The sequence below is a fragment of the Suncus etruscus genome, chromosome 6, assembly GCF_024139225.1.
Source record: "Suncus etruscus isolate mSunEtr1 chromosome 6, mSunEtr1.pri.cur, whole genome shotgun sequence".
Taxonomy (NCBI): domain Eukaryota; kingdom Metazoa; phylum Chordata; class Mammalia; order Eulipotyphla; family Soricidae; genus Suncus; species Suncus etruscus.
The window spans coordinates 117,378,580-117,406,354 of NC_064853.1; the positions used below are offsets into that span (position 1 = coordinate 117,378,580).

Below are 27,775 nucleotides of genomic sequence, written 5' to 3' on the forward strand. Positions count from 1 at the left end.
AGTAAAAAAAATACAAGCAAACATGGGTGGAGCAATAAGTACAGCTGCCAATCTGGGTTCAATCCCCACATCCCATATGGTCCTCTGAGCCCATCAGGTGTGATCCCTATGTGCAGGAATAAACCCTGAGCACTGCTGGGTGTAAACGCAACAACAACAAAAGCACCAAAAAGAAAACAAGCAACAGAAAAAAGAACTTATAAAACTTTTTTGTTTGTTTTCAAATATATAAATAAAAGAATATTTAAGTATGTTCATTATCCACTTGCAAAACAGTTACTGTGCTATCACCAATCTTTTTTTAGCTATGTTGCCATCTACCTCCTTATCAATCTAATCTGGAAGAAAATATAAGATTCATGATTTCATTCATAATTACTTTAGTATATACCTCTAAATAGTATCATATAAAAGAGCATTATTACATCCAAACAATGACCATTTATATTTTCAAAATCTCTTTAGTTTTTAAATTCTCTTTTACTTACTATTTGTTTGATTTAGGATCATGGAATACCACATTGTTTAAGTTCTAATCTTCTATAGCCTGGCTTTTCATTTTATTTAACTTTTTTTTTATTATTTTGGTGATGGGGTGGGTCATTCCGGTGGTGCTCTGGGGTACTGAGGTACAGTGATCATCAGTTCTCTGGGACCATGTGGTGGCAAGAATCAAAACAGTTAAGCCAGTTGCAAGGAATATATCTTTTTTTTTTTTTTTTTGATTTTTGCGCCACACCGGTTTGACGCTCAGGGTTACTCCTGGCTATGCGCTCAGAAATCGCCCCTGGCTTGTGGGGACCATATGGGACCCTGGGGGATCGAACTGCGGTCTGTCCTATGCTAGGCTTGCAAAGCAGACACCTTACCTCTAGCGCCACCTTCCCGGCCCCAAGGAATTATATCTTAACCCTTGCCCTGCCCTAGAGCTTAACTTCTTTTATTTTCATGGAGGGAGGATGTTTGGACCATACCAGTGGTACTCAGAGCTTACTCCTGCCTATATGCTCAAGAATTACTCCTGGAAGGATTGGGAAATGATAAAGGATGTCAGGGATAAAACCTGGGCCAGCCACATGTAAGGTAGTGCCCTACCCACTATGCTATCTTTCCAGCCCCCTTGATTCATTTTTGTTCTTGATACTCCTAAGCAGTATTTTGTGCTTGCTTTCATTGATTAATTAGAACCTGGAAGAAAATGTAAATGTTCTGACTCCATCATTATCATTCTTTCTGTTTATTTCTATGGAAAGAAATAGACACTCATCTACTATTGTCTGGTAATATAAACAATTTGTATATAAAAGGTTGTACCTTCATGGGGCCGGAGAGATAGCACAGCCGATCCAGGACCTAACATGGTTGGTTCAAATACCGGTGTCCCATATGGTCCCCCATGCCTGCCAGGAGCTATTTCTGAGCAGACAGCCAGGAGTAACCCCTGAGCGCTGCTGGGTGTGGCCCCAAAACCAAAAAAAAAAAAAAAAAAAAGGTTGTACCTTCTATAGAACAGGACAAGAATTGGTGGGACCGGAGAGACAATACATTGCCTTGCATGCTGCCAACTTTGGTTTGATACCTTGCACTCCATATGTCCCCCGAGCCCCACCAGGGCTAATTACTGGGTGTAGATCCAGAAGTAACTTCAGATAACCACTGGATGTGATCTCAAAAGCCCTCCCTCCAACCCCTGCCCCAAAAGACAAAAGCTTATCTTTTTCTATCTTCAATATAGTGATATTTTCCTATCATCATCCAACACCCAAAACTGGTTCTTTTCGAGTATTATCATAAATTTTAATTAGAATTTATTTTTACATTTCCCTTTCTTAAAAATAAGGCTTTACATGTGTACATGTTTTAGAGATACATTTAGCATGCTTGCTGTCACAGTGCCAATATTCTCCTCAACACAAACTGTCAACCCCAAACTTGTCAGTATCCTCTTCAAGTCCTGGGGTCAGAGTCTGTCTGAGGATTTGTTCTCTTTGGACTTTGCCTTTCTTTGCTTTGTCTTTTAGAGTTTCACATTTAAGTGAGTCATATCATGTTTATCTTCCTCAATATGACTTATTCTGCATAGCATGAACGCCTGAAATCCCATTTGTTTGTAAAAAAGACAAGTTTCATCTTTAACTGAGTAGAATATGCATGTAGGTATGTGTATATTGTATGCTCTTCCATCTTTCATTGAGCACTTACATTGTTTACATATTTTATTTCTTGCAAATAGTGCTGTTATGAGTATAGGTATCATATATCTTTTTAGATTAGTTGTTTGTGTTTTTCAAATAAATATTTAGGAGTAGAATTACTGGCTCATAAAGTAGATATTTTTTTTTTGTTTTTTTTAATGGTTTTTGGGTCACACCCGGCAGCGCTCAGGGGCTACTCCTGGCTCTACGCTCAGAAATTGCCCCTGGCAGGCTTGGGGGACCATATGGGATGCCAGGATTCGAACCACTGTCCTTCTGCATGAAAGGCAAAACGCCTTACCTCCATGCTATCTCTCCGGCCCTGATATATTGTTTTAAATTTTGAGAATTGTCCTACTAATTTTCATTTCCACTTAAATTCCTATGAATAATATGTAAGTGTTCCTTTTTCTCTACTCCCTCACCAGCCTTTTTCCCATTAAGAATTAAAAATAATTTTTTTTTTGTTTTTGTTTTTTGGGCCACACCCAGTGTTGCTCAGGGGTTACTGCTGGCTGTCTGCTCAAAAATAGCTCCTGGCAGGCATGGGGGACCATATGAGACACCGGGATTCGAACCAACCACCTTTGGTCCTGGATCGGCTGCTTGCAAGGCAAACGCCGCTGGTCTATCTCTCCGGGCTCCCAAAAAATTTTTTTTAAACTTTACTTATTGTTTGATTAATTGATTGGTTGTTGGGCCACACCCAATGGTGCTCAGGAGTTATTCCTGGCTCTGTGGTCAGAAATTGCCCCTGGCAGGCTGGGGGACCATATGGGTACCAGGAATCAAACCAGGTCCCTCCCCGGTCGGAAGCATGCAAGCAAATGCCCTACCACTGTGCTATCTCTCGGGCTCCTCCCATTAAGAATTAATGGATTTCCAGTTTTTGGAGGAATCTCCATATCACTTTCCATAAAGGTTGGACTAGATGGCATTCCCACCAGCAGTGAATAAGAGTTCCTTTCTCTCCACATCCCTGCCAACACTGCTTGTTCTCTTTCTTTGTGATGTGTGCCAATCTCTGTGGTGTGAGGTGGTACCTCATAGTTGTTTTGATTTGCCTCTCCCTGATGATTAGTGATGTGGAGCATTTTTTCATGTGCCTTTTGGCCATTTGTATTTCTTTTTTGTCAAATTGTCTGTCCACTTCTCCCCATTTTTGGGGGGGGGTTACATCTGGCACTGCTCAGTGGTTACTCCTGGCTCTATGCTCAGAAATTGCTCCTGGCAGGCTCAGGGGACCATATGGGGTGCCGGGATTTGAACCACCATCCTTCTGCATCTAAGGCAAACACCTTACCACTATGCTATCTCTCCGGCCCCTTCTCCCCATTTTTTGATGGGGTTAGATGTTTTTTTCCTTGTAAAGTTCTGTCAGTGCCTTGTATATTTTGGACATTAGCTCCTTATCTGATGGGTATTGGATGAATAGTTTCTCCTATTCAGTGAGTGACTCTTGTATCCTGGACACTATTTCCTTTGAGGTGTAGAAGCTCCTCAGCTTCTGTTAATCTCTGCTTTCACTTGTTTGGAGAGTGCAGTTTCCTCCTTGAAGATGCCTTTAGTCTCAATGTCATGGAGTGTTTTGCCTATGTGTTGTTCTATATATCTTATGGTTTCGGGTCTGATATCAATATCTTTACGATCCAGCTATACCACTCCTAGGAATATACCCTAGGAACATAAAAATACAAGAATCCCTTCCTTACACCTATTGCAGCACTATTTACTATAGCAAGACTCTGGAAACAACCAAGATTCTCTTTAACAGATGAATGGCTAAAGACACTGTGGTACTTATACACAGTGAAATATTATGCAGCCGTCAGGAGAGATAAAATCATGAAATTTTCCTATACATGGATGTACATGGAATCTATTATGCTGAGTGAAATAAGTCAGAGAGAGAAAGATGCAGAATGGTCTCACTCATCTATGGGTTTTAAGAAAAATGAAAGACATTCTTGCAAAAATTTTCAGAGACAAAAGAGAGGAGGACTGGACGTTCCAGCTTACTTCATGAAGCTTAACACAAAGAGTGTTAAGTTTAGTTAGAGAAATAACTACATTGAGAACTATACTAACAATGAGAATGTATGAAAGGAAATAGAAAGCTGTCTAGAGTACAGGCGGGGCTGGGGTGGGGAGGAGGGAGATTTGGGACATTGGTGATGGGTATGTTGCACTGGTGATGATGGGTGTTCTTTACATGACTGAAACCCAACCACAATCATGTTTGTAATCAAGGTGTTTAAATAAAATATTATTAAAACAAAAAGAATTAATGGATTTTGGGCCGGAGCGATAGGAGAGCGGGTAGTGTTTGCCTTGCACGTAGCTGAGCTTTGTTCAATCCCCAGCATCTCATATAGTCTTCCCAGCCTGCCAGGAATGATTTCTGAGCACAGAGCCAGGAGAAACCCCTGAGCACTACTGGGTGTGGCCCCAATAAAAGAATTAATGGATTTTAATTTACTGGTTACTCTAATTAGAAGGCATTCTTTATATATACTACAATATATACTAAGTGTAACTTGTTTATCAGGATTTTGTTGCAAGGCCCGTTTCTGTTTCTAACTTCAGCACAGATCATATTATTTGAGTCTACCACAGTTCATATAGATCTGTTTCAGATTTCAGTAATGTGATCAGCAAGAGTGATGTGAAGTCTTTAGCTGAAGCTGATGAACAGGAAGTTGTGGCTGAGGTCCAGGTAAATACTTTATTCCTCTCGTACATCTCTTAACCTTTTAAAATTTGAGACTAAAAAACTGAGAGATCTCAAAAGAAAGGAGGAAGAATAAGTACTTTGCTTTATAACATGATAAACTCAGAGAGAGTTAGAAAGAGATATCATATAGAATGAGAATACAATGAAAGGTGTCATGGAATTAAAGAGTTTTCTCTGATCCTGGATTGGTGGCAGGACTTTCAGGGCCTGAAAGTTTTATGAGCCATACAAAGATTATTAATGGAATATGTCTGCAGGGAATATGTCTCATTAGGAAGAAGAGGAAGTAAAAAATGTGAATGAGATTTCTTCATGTTCTTTTATTATGAAGGAGACTTTTTATCATAAGTAGACTTTTGTCATGACTAAAACTTGAAAACTAAATATTCTGCATGTTATATAATTCAGGGGTTGGCAATCCAGCAATGCTCAGGGGTCTGTCTCACCTTAGGGGACCATTTGTGGTGCCAGGGATCAAACCAAGATTATCCCCCGGACTATTTTTCTAGCCCTTCTGCATGCTATAGAACAATGATGGCTAACCTTTTTGAGCCCGTGTGCCAAACTGCTGCACAAAACCAAAGAATTTCCTCAAAAGTGCCAGCACATCAATTAAACCTTAATAACAAGATTTTAGTATCTAAAAACTATGCGGCACGCACCGCATATTTTAATTGAGGACCTTCCCGCGTGCCAGCTGCAAGGTCTTCGTATGCCACCATTGGCACAGGTGCCATAGGTTCGCCATCGCGGCTATAGAGTATCTATATTAGAAAGTATCTTATTACTCTTTTCTTCTTTAATACTTAGGATTCTTGAGTACATTTATCACAAATGTTTAAATGTATTTTAAGTAAAGAGTAGTCAAGTACAACAAATAAATAAGCTTTAAATTTTTTCTGAGCTGGAAGGGATAGTACAGTGTATAAAGCACTTCCCTTGAATGCAGCCTACTGCAATTGCCAGCATTCCTTATGGTCCCACACACCCACCAGGAGGGACTCCTGAGTGAAGAGCCAGGAATAACTTCTGAGCACTGCCGGATGTGGTCCAAGCAAACAAATAAAAAGAAATTTTAGAAAGTAGGACCGGAAAAATAGTACAGTAGTTTGGGCACTTTCCTTGAATATAGCCCACCTGTATTTGATCCTGCTCCATCACATATGGTTCCCTAAGCACTGCCAAGAGTGATCTTGGGAGCACAGAGCCAGGAATAAGCCATGAGTGCCATCAGGTATAGCCCCCAAACAAAATATTCAAAAAAATAAAATAAAGTTTTAGAATTTAGAAGGATATGCTAGGTGTTAAATTTTTTTTAAAATGGCCTTTTTATTTTATTTGTTTTTTGGGCCACACCTGGTGACGCTCAGGGGTTACTCCTGGCTATCCGCTCAGAAATTGCTCCTGGCTTGGGGGACCATGTGAGACACTGGGGGATCAAACCACGGTCCATCCTAGGCTAGCGCAGGCAAGGCAGACGCCTTACCGCTTGTGTCACCACTCTGGCCCCAAAATGTCCTCTTTTAAATCACATTCTCTTTCATGAGAATACACAGCAAAGTTTTTTCTTTGGGTATAGCGTTATATGTCCTATAAGCATTTTATATTTTTTAAAAATGAGTATACGTAGAGGTTCCAGAAATATATGTATGACTTAATTACCACATTGTTTTAAATTTTCAAATGTAAAAACATTTTTACCTTTGTTTTTAAAAAGGATTTATAATTGTCGCTCTTAGATTTTTTTAAAATTCTCCTACATTGACTATTGTTGCTCAGTTGTTGATTGAGTTGATTGATCGCCCCTGGCAGGCACGGGGGACCATATGGGATGCTGGAATTTGAACCACCGTCCTTCTGCATGAAAGGCAAACGCCCTACCTCCATGCTCTCTCTCCGGCCCCTGATTGATATTTTTATACTTGTATCTCCTTAAGTCTAATTATATCATATAGTAGCATATCAGATAAAAATATTGCTCAACACAGTTGCAGTTTCTGTATTGATTGATCTTGGTGCTTTTTTGCAGGAATTTTACGGTGATTATATTGCTGTGAATCCACATTTGTTTTCCCTTAATATTCTGGGTTGCTGCCAGGTATGGAAGGAGAGGATTATCAGAAATTTTCACGTATCAAGTAGAAGTTAATTTGGCAACTTCTTGTAAGAAAAACTTTGTTTTCTCTGGACATGTATTTTGTTAAGGGTCGAAATTGGAATCCAGCTCAGCTCTCCAGAACAACTCAAGGCCTAACAGCTCTCCTCTTATCTCTAAAGAAATGTCCTATGATTCGTTATCAGCTGTCATCAGAAGCAGCCAAGAGACTTGCAGAGTGTGTCAAGGTATGGCATTCCAAAATTCTAGAATGCCAGGATCATCCATTTCCTGGTGGTAGCTCAAAACTAAAGGAATATTTTATTGACAATCATAGGAGATGATGGGTTAGGATTATTGGCAAATAAGTATTTGTAATTCAAATAAAAAAGCAACAAATTGGAGCTAAAATTCTTATAATTAACTCAAGAAACAGTTGCAGCCTACTTCTGTCCAGTTAAACCATTTGTAAAATAGAGTTTTAAGTCTTGATCTATTATAGAATCCTATTAAATTTTGTAAAGCTTTGTGTTTGCTTTTGTTTGGGGGCCACACCCAGAAGTGTTCAGGCATTACTCTTAGCTCTGCACTCAGGGATTACTTCTGATACCTGGGTCTGCCCCATTCAAGGAAAACGCTCTATCCACTGTACTGTCACTCTGGCAGGAAATCTTGTAAAACTTTTATTTATTTTTCCTTTTTTTAAGCCATGTCCAGGGCTTATTTCTGGCTTTATGTTCAGGGGTTAGTCCTGGCTCTACTCAGAGGTTAATTCTGGCTCTATACTCAGGGGTTAATTCTGGCTCTGTGCTCAGAAATTACTCCTGGCAGACTTCGGAGTGGAGAGGCCATATGGAATGCCAGGGGTTGAACCCAGTTTAGCTGCATTTAGGTAGTGCCTTACCCTCTATGCTTCATTCCAGCCCTTGTAAAGCTCTTAAATCCTTATATGGAAGGCCTGTGAATATACAAAGTACTGCTTATCACTAAATATATTTGTTTTCTTTTTTTTAATTTTTTATTAAAACTAATATGAATTACAAGTCTTTCACAGTTGTATTTCAGGCACAAAGTGACAGTGAATTAGGGCCATTCCTACCACCAATGTTGACCTCTCTCCACCATAGATCCCAGCATGCATCCTATACTTCCACCCTTAGCCCCCTGGCCTGCTATAACAGGTCCAGTTTTGTATATAGCTTGTTTAGTTTGGGTGTCTTGATTCTATTGTCGTTGATCTTGGTTTGGGTATTTAGGTTTGACAATTTTTTATTTCCATTCAGTGCTCCCAAGACCACTGGCCTCTAGGTCCTATCCACTTTTCTTTCTTTCCTTAATTTATAGGAAGACATAGAAATATGAGGCATATTCATATTTGTGCCTCATCTATGTTCTATGATGATTCATGTTCTATGGTTTTGCAAAAAGACAGGAACCCCTATCTAGAAGCTATAAATAAAATTAAAAGAAAAAAAGTATGGGGAAGATGTGGCAAGTTTTTTGTGTGTTTTTATTTTTTTGCTTAAGTGCAGTAAACATTGGGGGAAATTAGAAAGGAAATTCCCTTGGCCTAATAGATACAGGGTGTCTCTACCCTTGAACTGTCATGAGACCAAAACTACAGGCTCTGGCATGTTAGTTGTCAAACCCCAAGGTCTTTCTTTATGGTCCCAGAAACATTCTGCTCAGTCACGGTTGTCAAAGTCAGTCTTCTATAATTAGAGATCTTAGTTTTTGCACAGATCCTAGGACAGAGCATCTCCTGATTTCATCTCACAGTTAGATTGTGAGATAGGGCAACCTGCCCTTAAAAATATATTTAATTTTTTTTTATTTATTTTGGTACTTAATTGATTTTCTTTTTTTCTACTTAAATTATTTCTGTCTGTAACTAATTGATTAACCAAATCATCTTTCTCACCTACAGCAAGTGATAACTAAGGAATATGAACTATTTGAATTCCGTCGCACTGAAGTTCCTCCATTGCTTCTTATATTAGACCGCTCTGATGATGCCATCACTCCATTGCTAAACCAGGTAGGAGCTGTTTGTTAGCATCAAAGAGGATTATTGAGCAAAGGATAGATGTGGATGTCAGAATGATAGTACAGCGGGAAGGGCCCCTGCCTCGTACGTGGCAGGCTTGGTTCCTCCCCAGCATTCCATATGGTTTCCCAATCACCACCAGGAGTGATAACCTGAGTGCAGAGCAGGTGTAACCCCTGAACACTACTGGGGTGGCTCAAAAACAAAACAAACACAAAATATGTAGATGTGGAAAGAAATAGGTGTTGCTTGTCCACACCCCAGCATCTACCAAGGCAACTTTTATATTCTGTAGCTTCTGCTTTAAAAAAATATTTTATTAAAAAAATTTTATTAAAACTATTGTGATTTACAAAGTTCTTCATAGTTGGGTTGCATACATACAATGTATCAGGGCCAATCCCACCACCAGTATCAACCTCCCTCCCTACACCAAGAGTGTATCCCATGCTACCACCCGCGCCTTGCAGCCTGCCAGCATAACTAGCCCATTTAGTTAAAGTTTGGTCTCATGGTTTCATTGTGTTGACTTTTGGCTTGGATATTTAGTTATGTTCTACTCTTTTGTTTTTGTTTATTTGTTTGTTTTTTGGCCATACCCGGTGATGTTCAAGAATTACTCCTGACTATTTACTCAGAAATCGCTACTGGCTTGGGGGACCATATGGGATGCCAGGTCCATCCTAGTCTAGCGTGCACAAGGCAGACATCTTACCGCTTGCGCCACCACTCCAGCCCCAGTTATGTTCTTTTTTTTCTGCTTCTTCTTTTTTTTTTTTTCTTTAGTTATGTTCTTTTTTTAACACCAGCAATTCACCTGGGACTTCTTGGCTTCTATTCCTCATCCTTTCATATTTGTTTCTCCTCCATTCAATTTCTTACCTTCTTTCTATACTTTGGGGCCAAGAGTGTTCTAGACAACTTCCATTGCATTTCTTCATGCAGTTATTCTAAATACCACATATAAGTTATATCATTCTGTACTATCCTTCTTCTGGCTTACTTCATGTAATAAATTATCTTTCAGTTCTATTTATGTTGGGGCAAATTGTGTGACTGCATCATTCTTACAGCTATGTAGCATTCCATTGTATATATGTACCACATCTTCATGATTCACTCATTTGTTGTTGGGAATCTAGGTTGATTACTACTCTTGACTATTATACTGAATGCTGTAATGAATAGCGGTTTGCATACATCTTTTTGGATCAGTGTTTTCTGTCCTGGGGACAGATCCCCAAAAGTGATACTGCTAGCATCTATTTTTTCAGTGTCCGTCTCTTCTTTTCCTGTTTACTTCCATTACTCTGTCATAACCTGATCCCCTTGTAGGAGCATTTCTAGAGTCATCTATTTGATTCCTCACTTTTAAATTTCTTTCAACTCTAATTATGCTTCACAGACACATGCTATTGAATTGCTTTTCCTAAAACACTATTCTGATCCCATTATGCCACACTTAAAAATCATCATGGATTCACATTTGCATCCTGGGTTAGATAAAAGCTCCTGAAGTTGGCATCCAAGCACCATCGCAATCTGGGTTGAGCATCCTATAAAATGTCTAGTCACTACTCTGCAGTCATGCCCTATGGTTTTCTGACATTCTGTTCATGTAATGACTGTGGTAGAAGTGCTATCATGTTTGGAATACTTTCTGTACCCATCTTCACCTACTATTATTCTTCTCCTTTAAGATTATCCAAAATGGGGGCCTGAGAGATAGCATAGCAGGTAAGGTACTTGCCTTGCATGTAGTCGACCTGGATTCTAACCCTGGTATAAATGTTTTCCCAAGCACTGACAGGAGTGTTGTCAGGAGTAACCCCTGAGCATCACTGGTGTGGCCCAAAACCAAACTGGGTTTTGCTAAACTGAATTTAGCTAACTGGGTTTGCTAACTGGGTTTTGGCATCCCATATGGTCCTAGGAGCCTGCCAGGCATGATCCTTAAATGAGACAGGAGTAAACCCTTATACTGCTGAGCATCACCCAAAACCAAACCAAAAACAAGATTAAGTCAAGAACAAATAAACACAAGATCACTCAAAACCTCTTTTTTAAGTCCATGTTCTTCCAGACATATCTTTTTTTTCCCCTAAAATCACTGTAGAACTTTGATTATCATATATTTGTAATTGTCATGTGTACCTGTGATTGTTTCACAGTCCCCTATGTCATTCAGACATTCAACACTAACTCAATTTTATCAGCTACTGTCAGTAGCTAGTAACAGTGGTCATGAATATGTAAACATTTCCTGTTTAAGATCTTTCCAAACTGTGACTTTAGAATGCAACTTCTCTATATTTGTAAGATAGCTTCTATTCCTAAAATTGAAATCACTAATGTTTACTAAGAAATGCTGGATGGTATAAAGAAGCAGAAAGAAAAAGATTTGTGGGGCCGGAGAGATAGCATGGAGGTATGGCATTTGCCTTGCATTACCCAAAAACCACCCCCCCCAAAAAAAAAGAAAGAAAAAGAAAAAGATTTGCTTATGACTCTTTCTCCAAGAAAAGCAATAATTTCTTCAATCGGTTTCACTTAGGACCAATCATTTACCTAGGATAAAGGGTTCAATGATGTGCTGCCTGTTCTCTTAAAGCCCAGTGGGGAGGAAAGTAAACATATCTTTAATCATGGAGTCAGTGAAGCACATGTCATAACCTGTCTATAGAAGCATAAAAATGTTTTTTCTTGAAAAAAAATTTTTAAATGTTGTTCCTTGTTTTATTTATTTTTCTTTCCTCTTTTTTCTTTTTTTTTGGGGAGGTTGTTTTGTTTTTATTTTTTATTTGGTGCCACACCTCGCAGTCAGGATTACTCCTGACTCTGCACTCACAAATTATTTCTGGCATGCTTGGGCAACCATATGGGATGCTGGGGATTAAGCCCAGGGCAGCTGCAGGCAAGGCATATGCTCTACTCATTGTACCATTGTACTATCATTCTGCCTCACCTTTTTTTTAAGAATTGTTTATCAAATAGTTTTGTTTGATTGTTTGGTTTGAGGCCACATGCAGCCATGCTCAGAGTTTATTCCTTGCTCTGGGATCAGGGGTCATTCCTGGCAATGCTCTAGGGACCATATATCATGCCAGGATCAAACTCAGGACAGTTACATGCTAAACACATGATCTGCCTGCTATAATATCTCTCTGGCCCCTAAAGTACCTGTACAACCCCTTAAATTTAGATCGCTAGAAATGAAATATATAAATACTTGTAGTACTTAGATTCTAGGTTTAGTGGTAATTTGATGGGAAATACTGTTTGTTCTTAGGAACCCAGGGTTGAATATAATACCTTCATCATCATGGTAAGAAGGCAATACATGTTCCCCTTTTCAGTTTTATAAAATAAGTTCCCATTTTGGGGGCCAGAGGGATAGTATAGTGGGTTGGACATTTGCCCCCCATGTGGCCTGACCTGGATTTGATCCCCAGCATCCCATATGGTCCCCAGAGTAATCACTAGATGTGGCCCAAAAACAAAAATCCCAAAAGAATATTTATAAAAATTAGTAAGTTCGGGCCCGGAGAGATAGCATTGCGGTGTTTGCCTTGCAAGCAGCCAATCCAGAACCAAAGGTGGTTGGTTCGAATCCCGGTGTTCCATATGGTCCCCCGAGCCTGCCAGGAGCTATTTCTGAGCAGACAGCCAGGAGTAACCCCTGAGCACCGTGGGTGTGGCCCCAAAAACAAACAAACAAAAAAAAAATTAGTAAGTTTCCATTTTGTCAGGCTAGAAAATAGTTCTCTTTTATAACTCATTAAGCAAAACCTAAAACAAAATGGAATTAGAGGCAAGTTTCTGATGTGTTTTCATCAACTCACAGAACCTTTTTTGATATTATTGGTGTTTTCAGGGTAAATATAGCATCTCTCAGATCAGCAAACACACACATCTTGTGCTACAAAAAACCACAGAAGTATACAGGAAGTGTTTTGTTTGAACTGCAGTACCAATATAGCCCTTTCTGTGAAGCCAAAAATATACTCTTATTTCAGAGGCAAAAACTGGAGCTAATGGATAGAATTTATTTTCTTTACGTTCACAATACTGATTTTACTGTCCTCCCACAGGTGTAAAATCTAAAAGTGTTTTCGTGTGGAGGTATTTAGACAACTAAAATAACAATTTAAATGCTTACTATAATCTAATGTACTAATAAAATTTAGAGGTAAATGAAACTATAATAGAGAACTTCCACTTAAAGAGGACTAGCGACTGTTTTAGCAATTGTGAACATGTCCTATTTTATTCTTTGTCAGTTACTAATTGTTTCTTGTCATGAATCTTTATTTAGTGGACCTATCAGGCCATGGTTCATGAACTTCTGGGCATAAACAACAATCGGATCGATCTCTCCAGAGTGCCAGGGATCAGTAAAGACTTACGAGAAGTGGTTCTGTCAGCTGAAAATGATGAATTCTATGCTAATGTAGGTGGTTTAAATTTCTCTTATTTTATCTTATCTCTTGTATATTCTGTTTTATCTAAGAAGGTCTTTTGATCCCCTGGCGGTCCCATATGGTCCCCCAAGCCAGGAGCAATTTCTGAGCACAGAGCCAGGAGTAGCCCTTGAGCATCACCAGGTGTGACCAAAAAAAAAAAAAAAACAAAAACAAAAAAAAAAAAACTAAAGGAATGTCAGTATTGAATTGTTGGAATGAATGTAGAGATGGGATTTTCTGTGGAAAGATAATGGGGCAGTCTATAAGTAAAGTCTGTCAGGGAAAGGGAAGCAGAAGATTTGGATGTTGACCTTTGAACACTTTTTCCAATTTAAAATTTGTGAACATGCCTTTCATTTCCCGGATCTCCGAGACTTCCCGGAAATCTCCGGATTTCCCGAATCCGAATCTCCAGATCTCTTTCCTGGCTGCTTGGAGGGGTAGCTGGTGAATAGGACTGAGGGTGAACAGGTTTGAGGAGATTAAACATGAAGAATTAATAAACCAGGCCCCAAAAGAGTGGAGCCTGATCGCAGCCCACTGCCATTCAAGATGCTGCTAACAAAAGCTACAACTACCTTTTTTTTTTTTTTTTTGTGCTAACTCAACTCAGAAGCATCTGTGGAAGCCATGTGATTGAAGGTGAGCTAGCAATGCCCAAAAAGGGTGAAGCCAAAGGAGCCCGGCAGCTGTGCTTTGCTCCATGGCTGCAAACAAAACGCAGAAAACATCACACTACAGATGCAACAGTGGGGAAACAACACAGGCCAGCACCATGCATAGAGAATAAAGATGGCAGCTCTGATGACCCAAAAAAGTACCAACCACCAATTTAGCCTCTCATATTAGGATTTTAGAGAAGAAATATGAGGATGTTTATAGGAATAAAAGAAATATTAATTGAGCTGAACAAACCACAAATAATAATCAAGAGGATATGAAGATAGAAATCAGAAAACTCCAAACTGAAATAACAGAACTGAAAAATTAAGTCAATGAATTGAAAATCTCACTGGAAAGCCTCTCCAACAGAATAACAACAGCTGAGGACCAGTGCAGTGAGCTGAAAAGATGAGATGCATAACAACTCCATACAACAAAAGAGAATGGAAAAGAGCCTTAAAAAATCATCAGACAATGGAAAAATTTCTTAAAGAATGTGAACTGATGAAAATAGAAGTCTTTGATAAACTCAACAGAAACAACATAAGAATCATTGGAGTCCCAGAGACTTAGGAAGAAAATCCCCAGGAAGAATCAACAGTTAAGGAAATCATTGCAGAGAAACTTCCAGAGCTAAAGACAGCATGCAACCAAATCCTGCATGCCCAGAGAGTTCTAGCTAAAAGATTAGCACCCCAAGACACATCCTAGTCACAATGATGAATCCCACAGATAGGGATAGAATACTGAAAGCAGCAATATCAAAAAAGTAAATTACATTCAAAGGAGCATCCTTAACATTTACAGCAGACCTGTCACAAAAACCCTTCAGACCAGTATGTAGTAGTGGTATATAATGACAAAACTCAATGAAATGAATGCTTCGCCTAGAATACTGTACCCAACCAGACTCACATTTAGGTTTGAAGGATGGATACGTAGCTTCATGGATAAACAACAGCTCAGAAATTTTACAGACTCAGAACCAGCCTTACAAGACAAACTGAAAGTTCTACTTTAAGACAAGACAGACCAACAGACACACCAATCTCCTACACAAAGATGACACTAAATCCCATGACAATCAATGCATCTGTTAAGAGACACAGAGTGGCAAAATGGATCAAAAAGCCAAATCCAACATTCTGCTACTTACAAGAAATACATACATCTGAATAGTCTGAACAAACATAGATTTAAAATCAAAAGTTGGGGGCCCGGAGAGATAGCACAGCGGTGTTTGCCTTGCAAGCAGCCGATCCAGGACCAAAGGTGGTTGGTTCAAATCCCGGTGTCCCATATGGTCCCCTGTGCCTGCCAGGAGCTATTTCTGAGCAGACAGCCAGGAGTAACCCCTGAGTACCGCTGGGTGTGGCCCAAAAACCAAAAACCAAAAAAAAAAAAAAGCTGGAGTGCAGGGCCGGAGAGATAGCATAGTGGTAGGGCGTTTGCTTGCAAGCAGCCAACCCAGGACAGACAGTGGTTCGAATCCCGGCATACCATATGGTCCCCTGTGCCTGTCAGGAGCGATTTCTGAGCACAGAGCCAGGAGTAACTCCTGAGCACTGCTGGGTGTGTCCCAAAAACCGAAAGAAAAAAAAAGCTGGAATTGGGGGGCCGGAGAGATAGCATGGAGGTAGGCCATTTGCCTTGCATGCAGGACTGTGGTTTGAATCCCAGCATCCCATATGGTCTGGTCCCCCGAGCCTGCCAGGAGTGATTTCTGAGTGAAGAGCCAGGAGTAACTCCTGAGCACTGCTGGGTGTGACCCCCCCCAAAAAAAAATCTGGAGTGTGGGTCCAGAGTGGTGGTGCAGTGGTAGGACGTTTGCCTTGCACACACTTACCTAGGATGGACTGTGGTTCGATTCCCTGGCATCCCATATGGTCCCCCAAGCCAGGAGTGATTTCTGAGCGCATAGCCAGGAGTAACCCTTGAGCATCACCAATGTGGCCCAAAAACAAACAAACAACTGGAGTGGCCATATTAATATCAGATGACACAAGCTTTAGACAGAAAAACTATAAGGGACAAAGATGGACATTTCGTAATAATCAAGAAATATGTACAACAGAAGAAGTAGCACTCCTAAGCATATACACATTCAAAATAGCAAAATATTTAATAAAATTGTTGAAAAGTCTGAAAGAAGACATTAATAGTAACACAGTAATAGTGGGAGATCTTAACACCACCTGGCCTTGATAGGTCAACCAGGCTGAAGTCCAACAAGAATATACTAGCTCTTAAAAGAGAAATGGAAGAAAGTGCGCCAGTAGATATATATATATATATATATATATATATATATATATATATATATATAGGGCATTCCATTCCCAGAAAACTGGATACTCATTTTTCTCCATTGCACATGGGTTATTCTCCAGTATAGACCACATGCTGGCCCATAAAATAATATACCTCCTGGGGCCAGAGAGATAGCATGGAGGTAGGGTGTTTGCCTTGTATGCAGAAGGACGGTGGTTTGAATCCCAGCATCTCATATGGTCCCCCAAGCCAGGAGCAATTTCTGAGCACATAGCCAGGAGTAACCCCTGAGCATCACAGGGTATGACCCAAAAACAAAACAAAACAAAACAAACAAACAAACAAAAATATATATATACCTCCATAAAATCAAGAGGATAGACTCACCCAAAAACCATTAGATAAGGGGCTAATATCTAAGATATATATATATACAAGGTACTAACAGAACTTAACAAGAACAAAACATCTAACCCCATCAAAAAGTGGGGAGAAGAAATGAACAGATACTTCCTCAAAGAAGAAATTCAAATAGCCAAAAGTCACATGAAAAAAATGCTCCACATCACTAATCATCAGGGAGATGCAAATCAAAACTATCTCAAGCCACAGAGACTGGCAAACATCAAAAAGAACAAAAGCAGTGCTGGTTGGAATGTGGGGAGAAAGGAACTCTCATTCACTGCTGGTGAGAATGCTGTCTAGTCCAGCCTTTATGGAAAACAATATGGTGATTCCTCAAAAAACTATTGAGCTCCCATATGATCCAGCTATACCACTTCTAGGGATATACCCTTGGATCACAGAAACACAATACAAAAACGCCTTCTGCAGGGGCCAGAGAGATAGCATGGAGGAAAAGCGTTTGTCTTTCATGCAGAAAGTCATTGGTTCGAATCCTGGCATCCCATATGGTCCCCTGAGCCTGTCAGGAGCGATTTCTGAGCATGGAGCCAGGAGTAACCCCTGAGCGCTGCCAGGTGTGACCCAATAAAAACAAAAACAAAAAACAAAAAATGCCTACTGCACACCTAAATTCATTGTAGCACTATTCACAGTAGCCAGAATCTGGAAACAACCCAGATGTTCAACAACAGCCAACAACAACAACAACAGATGAATGGCTAAAGAAACTGTGGTATATATACACAATGGAATACTATGCAGCTGTCCGAAAAATGAAGTCATGAAATTTTCCTATACATGGGTGGACATAGAAACTTATGCTGAGTGAGATAAATTAGAGGGATAGAGATAGACACAGAATAGTCTCACTCATCTATGTGAATTTAAGAAAAATAAAAGACATTATTGTAATAATACCCAGAGACTGAAGGCTGGAAGGCCCATAATATGAAGCTTGTCACAAAGAGTTGTGATTGCAGTTAGAGAGATAATTATACTAACAACTATTATGACAATGCTGAAAGAAGTATAATGCCTGTCTCGAATATGGGCAGGGATTGGGGGATGAGGGTTTGGGGGCATTGATGGTGGAATTGTTGCATTGGTGAAGGGGGTATTCCCTATGTGACTGAAACCCCACTACAAACATGTTTGTAATCATGGTGCTTAAATAAAGATATTATTTAAAAAATAAACCAGGCCAGTCAAGAGAAAAAAAAAAGTGTGAACTTAGGGTCAGAGTGATAGTATAATGGACAGTACAATAGGCTTGCACACAGCTTATCCAGGTTCAGTCCCCAGAATCCTATATAGTCCCCCAAGCTCTCCAAGTAGTGACTCCTGAGCTCAAAGCTAGGAATAACCCCTGAACACTGCCAGGTTTATTTTATAAAGTCAGAGAGATAGTTCTGAGGGTAGGGCACTGGCCTTGCACACAGTTGATGGGTTTGATCCCTGGTGGATCCCATATGGTTCCCCAAAACACCATTAGGAGTGATACCTGAGAGGAGAGTCTGGAATAACCACTGAGCATCACTGGGTATGGTTCCTCCAAAAGTATTGTGAGTCCTATCTGTAGTCCTTTGGAAGAATAATCATTCATTTCTACTATCCTGGCCAGTGTCCAGATTTAATAATCATGGTGGAATTTTCTTGCCCTTTTCTTCTAATCATATTTAGAATTCTCTTCTTGGAAATTGTGAGTTAGATTCATGATGGAACTGTATTTGTTACTTCCTGTTTCACAGAATATGTACCTGAACTTTGCAGAGATTGGTAGCAATATAAAGAATCTCATGGAGGATTTTCAAAAGAAGAAACCAAAAGAACAACAAAAACTTGAGTCAATAGCAGATATGAAGGTAAATTTAATATGTGTATGGATGATTAAGATTAGCACATGTACATGACATCCAAGATTTGGGACTATTCATATAAGCAACATTTCCTGGAATATTCTGGGTTTAGTATTTTTTTCCCCCTTAGTTCACTTTGTTTAGTTTGAGATTGTTTTCTGTAAATTTAGCAAATATTCTAGTGAAAATTTTGTAAGGAATTATGTGCTTCTTTTCATTCTTCAGTCAACTGTTTTAAGACTGTATTATGGGGGCCGGAGAGATAGCATGGAGGTAAGGCATTTGCCTCTCATGCAGAAGGTTGGTGGTTCAAATCCCGACATCCCATATGGTCCCCTGAGCCTGCCAGGAGCAATTTCTGAGCATAGAGCCAGGAGTAGCCCCTGAGCACTGCCGGGTGTGACCCAAAAACCAAAAAAAAAAAGACTGTTTTGTGGGGTTGGAGAGATAAAGGAGTAAGGTACTTGTTTTGCATGCACTTGACACTGAGTCAATACCAGGATCCCATAAAGTTCTCTCGAGTTCTGCCAGAAATGATGCCTGAAAACAGTCAGGTGTGGCCCAAAAACCAAAAAGGAGAAAAAAGAAAAAGACTCCATCTATTGGCACTTGCCAGTTTTTCTCTCTTTGTCTGGTTGGAGTTTTTGATTTTTGTTTCCATTTGGGGCAGTGCTCAAGGGTTACTTCTGACTCTGCATTCAAGAATCATTCCTGGCTGAGCTCAGGGAACATATGGGATGCCGGGAACTAGATTGGATTGGCCATGTGCACGTGCCCTACCTGTTGTTCTATTCTCTGACCCTGTGAGGTCTTCTCTTTTTAATTGTAACAAAATGCTAAGTCAGCAGCCAGGACAACAGTATAGCAGGTAGGGCACTTGCATTGCATGTGGTCAACCCAAATTTTATCCCTCAAACCTACCTTGCTAATTCCTGAGAACAGCCAGGTGTGCCCCTTCAGAAAAAAAAAGCAAGTGATTGAAAGTTATATCTACCTAACTCCTGGAAAATGAACAATCCCTTTCTCTACTCCAGTGCTCTGCTTTATATATGCCTGACCTACATCAAGAAATAACAGAACTTCCTGTCCTATTGATTTGTGCCCATGACAGGCCTTCGTTGAGAATTACCCACAGTTCAAGAAGATGTCTGGGACTGTATCAAAGCATGTGACTGTTGTTGGAGAGCTGTCTCGGCTGGTCAGTGAGCGGAGTCTGCTGGAGGTATCAGAGGTTGAGCAGGAACTGGCCTGTCAAAATGATCATTCTACTGCTCTCCAGGTATCTGATTTAATTAGCACCTAATATATAAAGCAGTGCCAGGCCAAGCAGGTTAAGAGAAAGATACATAATACTGCCCGGGTTATATTAAAAAATTGTGAACCCTTGAAGTCAGAGAGATAGTCTAAAGGGTAGGGCACTGGTCTTGCACACAAAACTCACCAAATGGACTTTACAGACTTAGATAAAGTTGGAACCAGCATACAAATTATAGGTGTTGCAAGTCAGCCCCTGAAGAGGTTGACTGATGGAGGGATGGAGGATGAAGTCTTTCCCCTCCAGCTCGGAGCACGTGTCTGCCACCCTGTTCAGCCAGCGGGTAAACAGCTCGCAGACAGTCAGGCTTGTGGAAATATTAGCTTTATTCAGTGGACAAGACTGAAGTCCAAAGCCTCAGCATCAGTTCCAGCCAAAAAGCCCCTCGCCTTCCACAGACCCTTGTTTTTATCTCCCAGAATCAGGTACCATCCAATGGTCGGATCAGATACCACCCAATGGCAGAAGCAGAATCAGGTACCACCCTAGGGTGGAGGCAGAATGCTAGGTCACACCCTAGGGTAGGGCACAATCATGATCAGGGTAGGGTCAGTAACATAATAATCCCATAAAATGTTTACATACACAACAATAGGGACTAGAGCAAAAGTACAGCAGGCAGTGCACTGGCCTGTCACTTGGATAATCTGAGTTCAATCCCTAGATAGTCAATCCCATACAGTCCCTCAGTACAGTGGGTAGTGCACTTGGCCTTGCATGTAACCAACCCATGTTCTATCCCTGGCACTCTATAAGGTCCCCCAGTCCCACCAGGATATGGCCTAAAGAAACAAAACAAAATAAAGCAACAACAAAAACAAAATACAGACTGGATCCAGAGCCATAGTATAGTGGGTAGGACACTTGTCTTGCATACTGCTAACCCAGGTTTGATTCCAAGTACGCTCTATGGTCTCCAGCACAGCAACATGCATGATAACTGAGTGCAAAGCCATGAGTAAACCCTGAGCATTGCTATGCATGACCCAAAGTCAAAACAAAAAACAAAACGAGGGGGAAAAAAAACACAGAATGCAAGAGAAAAAAAGTTAAAGTTTAATTAAGAAGATAATAAAAGAAAATCAGAAGAACCTATGCAGTATTGAAGATAATTTTCAATCAAGTAAAAACTGTGATACTGACTTTTAATGATTGTTGAGTTTTTCCAGGCATGTTTTCTTAGAGAAGGTGATATTAAAATGGACTATAAGGAATGACTAGAATCTGGAGGAGGATTTTAATTAGGGATAAGAGTCAAAAACAGGAATGCAGAAATATGCAGAAAATAATAAACAGCTTGATCTGAAAGAGTAGATGTGGAAGATAAATAGGAGAGAAAATTGAAATGGTAAACAAGCACCAGTTTATAAAATGTGGAAGGAATTTGGAATTGCTGAGCTAGACAAAGAAATCCGGTATGAGAGCTAGAGTAGGAAGTTGATCTGATGAAGTCAGTGTTTTAGGAAATGTACAGACGGCTAGTATTTCAGTGATGGTGAAGGTGTATAGTAAAGACATATCTAAGAGATGTTTTAAAAGGAGAAAATATTTAGGTGGCAAATGGGATATAAAGATACTAGAACAAATGGGTGATACGCACAAAGTTCTTGAGAAATGACAAAATGCAGCATCACTAACTCATAATTTAGGGCTGAACCACCTGTCTTTGGGAGAAAGCCATCTCTCCCTTACTGTTTGGTTTTTAATGTTGACCCACAACTGGAAGTGCTCAAGGCTTATTCCTGGGTCTGTGCTCAGGGATCAGTCGTGGTGGACCTTAAGTGGTTCTGGGGGTGGAACCAGGTCAGGCATGCAAAAGGCAAGTGCTTTACCCAGTATACTATTGCTCCGTCCTCAAGGAAGCTATTTCTAAGCCATTTATTATAAGAAGCATATTGCCTTGTTAATAGGGCCCTAAATTCTAAAACAAAGTCATTTTTGTTTCCCTATTGCAGTTTTACTTAACTTTATGCAAGAAAACAAGAACAGTATAGTGGAGGTAGCAACAGGCTTTGGAGGTCAACTCTCTGGCTTATATTCTTCTTTTTACATGCTTATTTCCTTCTTTAGGAATAGTGCTGAATTTTCCCAAGACTCAGGAATAAGCATTTTACACTTTTAATTATTAGGACAATTCAGGGAGAGATGTGAGCTCCTTTACACATTGCAAATGTTGGTTCCAATCCTTTAAGTATATTATTTTACTATATGGTACAACCTGTGATTGACATAGTAATGCCAAAGTCATCATTGTAAATGATCACTTTGCCTTGTTTTGTTATTTTACTTAGTTAAGGGGCTACACCCAACAGTGTTCAAGTGCTTATTCCTGACTCTGCTTAGGAATCACTTCTGGCAGACTCAGGAGATTGTATTGGATGCTGGGTGTTGAATATAGGCCAACTGCATCTAAGGAAAACACCTTATCCACTATACTAGATCACCAGGCTTCACAAAGCACTGATAATTTCTTTAAGGTGCCTTCCTTATTTTTTTGAGTTGTTGTTGTTGTTTTTGGTTTTTGGGTCACACCTGGCGGTGCTCAGGGGTTACTCCTGGCTGTCTGCTCAGAAATAGCTCCTGGCAGGCACAGGGGACCATATGGGACACCGGGATTCGAACCAACCACCTTTGGTCCTGGATCGGCTGCTTGCAAGGCAAACGCCGCTGTGCTATCTCTCCGGGCCCTGTTGTTGGTTTTTTTGTTTTTTTTTTGGGTTTGGTTTTTTTTTTTTTTTTTTGGTTTTTGGGTCACACCTGGCAATGCTCAGGGGTTACTCCTGGCTCTACGCTCAGAAATTGCTCCTGGCAGGCTTGGGGGGACCATATGAGATGCTGGGATTCGAACCATTGTCCTTCTGCATGCAAGGCAAATGCCCTACCTCCGTGTTATCTCTCCGACCCCCAGTTGTTTTTTTTTTGTTTTGTTTTGTTTTGGGGCCACATCCATTGACGCTCAGGGGTTACTCCTGGCTATGTGCTCATAAATTGCTTCTGACTTGGGAGAACTATATGGAATGCTGGGAGATCGAACTGCTGTCCATCCTAGGCTAGCGCTTGCAAGGCAGACGCCTTACCTCTAGCGCTACCGCTCCGGCCCCATGGTGCCTTATTTTTTTGATAATCAGGCATAGGGTCTTATACATACAAAGAAGTATTTTATTACTGAATAACAACCTGGTAAAGGGCTTAAATAATGCCACTGAAAATACTTTAGAGTTGTTTTGTGGACCCAACAAAACTAATTCCCATGAGAAGTTAAGTTTGCTCAGTAAAATTCACTTTCTGCCTCTAGTAATAAGAATGAAAATTTGGAAGCCAGAGAGATAGCTTAATAAGCTAAGTGCTGGAGACCTGGATTTGATCCCCAGCATCACTTAGGATATCCCACGCATTGTTAGGAATTACTCCTGAGCATCATCAAACTTGAGAAAAGAAAGAAGGAAGGAAGGAAGTGAGGGAAGAAGGGAGGGAGGGAGGGAGGAAGGAAGAGAAATTTTACTAAATTTACCTGGAACCTTTCTTTATTTTTATTTTTCTTACAATAATGTGATTTATCAAATTGTTCACAATACAGTTGTTTTGGGCATTAAATGTTCTATCCCACCACCAGTGTGATTTCATCCACCAGTGTCCTGGTTTTTCACTCTCCACCCCAGCCTTCCCCTTTGTAGACACAAATTTTTGGGGGGAGGGGCCACACCCAGTGACACTCAGGGGTTACTCCTGGCTTTGTGCTCAGAAATCGCTCCTGGCTTGGAGGACCATTTAGAACTCTAGGGGATCGAACTGCTGTCAGTCCTAGGCTAGTGCAGGCAAGGCAGATGCCTTACCCCTTGCGCCACCACTCCAGCCCCAGACACAAAACAAATTTATTTCATATTGTTTGTTACACACAAAGACAAATGGAAATATCAAAACTTAGATCAATAAGGATCAAATGGAAATAATTGTGTTCTTTTTTTTAAAATAATTGTTATATCTCTCAATGTGTTATTAAAGTCATTGTCTCCAAATTTTCTAGACTGTGGAGTGCTTGTTAGGCTTTCTGTGGTACTGTTTAGGCTGACTGAGCTTGGAGGTCTTCTATGCAATTTTTCCAGGAAATTTGCAGTGATTTCCTGGGCTAACACTAATACAAAATTTTAGGTGTCATGTGGTCACTTGTCGCCTTATGATCCCAGATCTGTAAAACTGGAACAAATTTGGTTGGCAGTTTGATGAGGTTAAGTTGTGGGGCTGGGCCATTTTTGTTGGAGGGTATAGGATGTTACTGGGCTTTTGTGTTTCAGGCAGAAATGGAAATCTGCCCTAACCCCTTCTGAGAAGGCTACAGAAGTATAAGCCTGGACCAGACTGCCTGGGAAGACTTGGTGGCCATCATTTTCTTCTGGGCCATTTTTCTGCTAGGCAACCATATCAATTTTAAACATAGAAAGTTTAAAAATGTTAACTCTATTTGTAATTTTATATTTTTAAATTATCCTTTGAAGATTTTCTTCCCATAGTATCAAGTTTTTACTTTAAGTAATTGAATTTGAACTGTCCTATAATGATTTTCTTTGGTAAAATGTTTTAAATAGTCTATAAAGGGGACTTTTGTTTAATAATGAGCAGATGTCAGCAACCTAACCCCTACATGGGTTTCTGCATTCCTTGGTGTGACCTTAGATGACAATGCATCCTAAAGTAATGAATTGAAGTTTTTGAGTAGAGATGTGTGTTGTTGTTTTTTTTTTTTACTGTACCATGGTAAGGGAGAAAGGCTCATTTATTGCTAAAAATTTCTGATCATCTATCCTTTCTAAGAATTTGGTTTAGAAAGAATTTTAGTAGAACCAAACTTTAATGACAAATTATTAAAATATAGGAAGAGCCTTAGAAAAGACTCAATTAATTAGTAAAATAGGTTTTTTTCAATCCATGAAGAAAAATAACTCTAGCAGATAAATATTCCTCATCCTTCATGTTGTCTATTTGGAGAGTTTTGTTTTAAAGAAAGAATTAGTCTATTTGATGTCTTTTTCTGACCTTGACCAAAGATCTCAAACATTCTATTAATGACAAATAGTGGAAACGCAGTACAGATATGTTGTAGAATTGAAGAAAAATTATTCTGTTTGAAGCAATTAAAGTAATAGCTAAGCACTGGACCTTTGATACTCAGATGTGAAAATGGCTCTTACTCATTTTGTCAAGTAAAACAAAAATAACACTTGAACTGGACTGGAGATACCATACAAGTGGTAAAGGGCTTGCTTGCATGCGACCAACCCAGATTTCACCCCTGAAACTATAGATGATCTCCTAAGTACTACCAGGAACAGCACCATAACACACTGATGTTTCTTCACATTAAAATCTTTGGGGCGGGGCCGGAGAGATAGCATGGAGGTAAGGCGTTTGCCTTACATGCAGAAGGACAGTGGTTCAAATCCAGCATCCCATATGATCCCCTGAGCCTGCCAGGAGCGATTTCTGAGTATAGATTCAGGAGTAACTCCTGAGTGCCTCCGGGTGTGACCCAAAAAAAATCTTTGGGGTGAGGCTAAGGTGTTTGCTTTGCACAGGACCAACATGGGTTTGATCCCCAGTATCCCATATTGTCCCCCTAGCCTACCTGGAGTGATTTCTGAGTGCAGAGCCAGGAGTAACCCCTGAGCACCACCAAGTGTGGGCCCCCCCCCCCACACACACACCCTTTTTTTTTTTTTTTTTTTTGCTTTTGAGCCGGTATGTTGATGCTTAGGGGTTACTCCTGGTGGTGCTCAGGGGACTGTATGGAGTGCCAGGGATTGAATCCAGGTCAGCCGTGTGCAAGACTAGCAAGCACTTTACCCTCTGTACTATCATTCTAGCCCCTCTCATTAAATACATTTTTGTTTTTGGACTATACCCTACAGTGCTCAGGGGTTACCCCTGAAGTTTTTCAGGGAACCATATGGGATGCCAGGCATGAACCTGGGTCAGTGCATACAAGGCAACTGCCCTACCCTATCTCTCAGGCCTTAAAATGAAAATCTTAAAAAATAAATCTCATGTTAAAATCTTAAGAGGATTATTTGGGACACATTGTGCTGGTAATTTTACTGTCTAATTAGGAATAAAAATGATCCTCTTATTACTTCGTGCAAGGCAAGAAGAACCTTACCTGGCCCCACATGGTCCTGTTTCTCGGCCCAGGTGGTCCTGTTCTTTAAGTTAAAGCAAAGAAAGTGAACATGAAAGCTGTCTTTACTTGCTACATTTGCCATTTGTTCAAAAGTTTGAAATAATGATGTTTTTCTTGTTAGGGTGCTTTATCACAGTTTATGTAGAAGAGAACAGGAAAGGTTGTTGAGAACAATGAAAGACTCTAAACATCAGGAAAGAATCACTTTTCATTGATGGAAGTGGAGTGAATGATGTTCTGTCCATTTATAAATTTAATCCCCCAAAACGTTGTTTTGTTTTGCTTTTCCTATTTCTTGATTAGGATTGCACAAATAGTAGAATAGAATTCTGTGGAGGACAATGAAAGCCCCTCTTCTTAAATGGACAGTAGTTTTGGTTTTGCTCTTGACTTAATCATTGCTATCACCTGACAATTTCTTTTTATTTATTTATTTTTCTTTTTCATTAAATTAAATCCAGAGAACAGAGCAATAGCACAGTGGGTAAGGTGCTTTCCTTGTCTGCAGCTGAATTGGGTTCTTCCTGGCATTCCATATGGTTCCCTGATCCCTGCCAGGAGTAATTCCCGAGTATCACTGGGTGTGCTCCCCCTCACAAAAAAAAAAAAAAAAAAAGGAAAAGAAAATTTTAAAAATTAATTAAATCTAGGCTTTTTTTTTTTTTTTGAATTTGGAGGCTACACCTGGTGATACTTACAGCACCATGCTCTGAGGTTGGTCCTAGTGACTATATGGTACTGAGATCCAACCTGGGCCTCCTGCATGTTTTCTTTGCATGCACTATAGCCCATGGAGCTGTCTGACACCTGGTTTGGTACCTGGGATCAAACTTAAGGCCTCATACTGCAAGGTATACATTCTATCATCAGCTACATCTCCAGCAATCCCTTTCCCTACCTTTTTTTCTAGGTGGAACTGGGGACCCACACTTGGTGGTGATGATCCTGGGGATTAAACTTGGTCAGCCATATACAAAGTAAAAGCCCTACCCTACCCACTGTACCATCTCTCTGGGCCCTCCATTTCCATTCTTTTCCCTGAGTACTGCTAGGAGTGCTCTCTGAACATAAAGTCAGAAATAAGTCCTAAGCACCACCAGATGTGGCCACCAAACAAAACAAAACAAAACAAACAAAAATAACCAGGGCATTCTGAAAATGAGTAGATTTAAGGTTAAAAAAGGGAGGGATTTCAAGTGTAAAAAATCCAGCATTGTTCAGGGTAAAGAGAACAGAACTGCCTGGCATATGCAAGGCTCTGAGTTAAGTCCCCAGACCACACAGGCTTCTTATGGCTTCAGAAATGCACCATTGAGCCAAACACCAAACCTTAAGCTCACGGGTTCTTCATCTCCACCCAGCATTGCTTCTGTAAAGTGATAATACATGTGGACAGATAGTTCAGGAAATAAGACCAACCCTAATTTGATCCCCATAACCTTGTAGTCCCCAGATACTAATAGAGATAGCCCTGGAAATTCCCTCTTCAGCACTGCATGGTGTGACCTTGGAGACCCTTGAAGTGGCCCAAGTAATCCCCAGCACTGCAGGGCCTTACC

At 40.2% G+C, this 27,775-nt stretch overlaps 1 protein-coding gene across 2 annotated transcripts in view; it reads left to right on the forward strand.

The window, feature by feature from the left end:
• The window catches only part of VPS45 (vacuolar protein sorting 45 homolog), an 85,474-nt gene that overhangs the window by 12,062 nt on the left and 45,637 nt on the right, over positions 1-27,775 (forward strand). For both annotated transcript variants that reach the window (XM_049775720.1, XM_049775719.1), the window contains exons 4-10: positions 4,832-4,911; positions 6,959-7,027; positions 7,135-7,272; positions 8,952-9,062; positions 13,387-13,521; positions 18,622-18,735; positions 19,841-20,008. In XM_049775720.1, the coding sequence (XP_049631677.1) occupies positions 4,832-4,911; positions 6,959-7,027; positions 7,135-7,272; positions 8,952-9,062; positions 13,387-13,521; positions 18,622-18,735; positions 19,841-20,008 (815 nt within the window). The remainder of the gene's footprint in view (positions 1-4,831; positions 4,912-6,958; positions 7,028-7,134; positions 7,273-8,951; positions 9,063-13,386; positions 13,522-18,621; positions 18,736-19,840; positions 20,009-27,775) is intronic.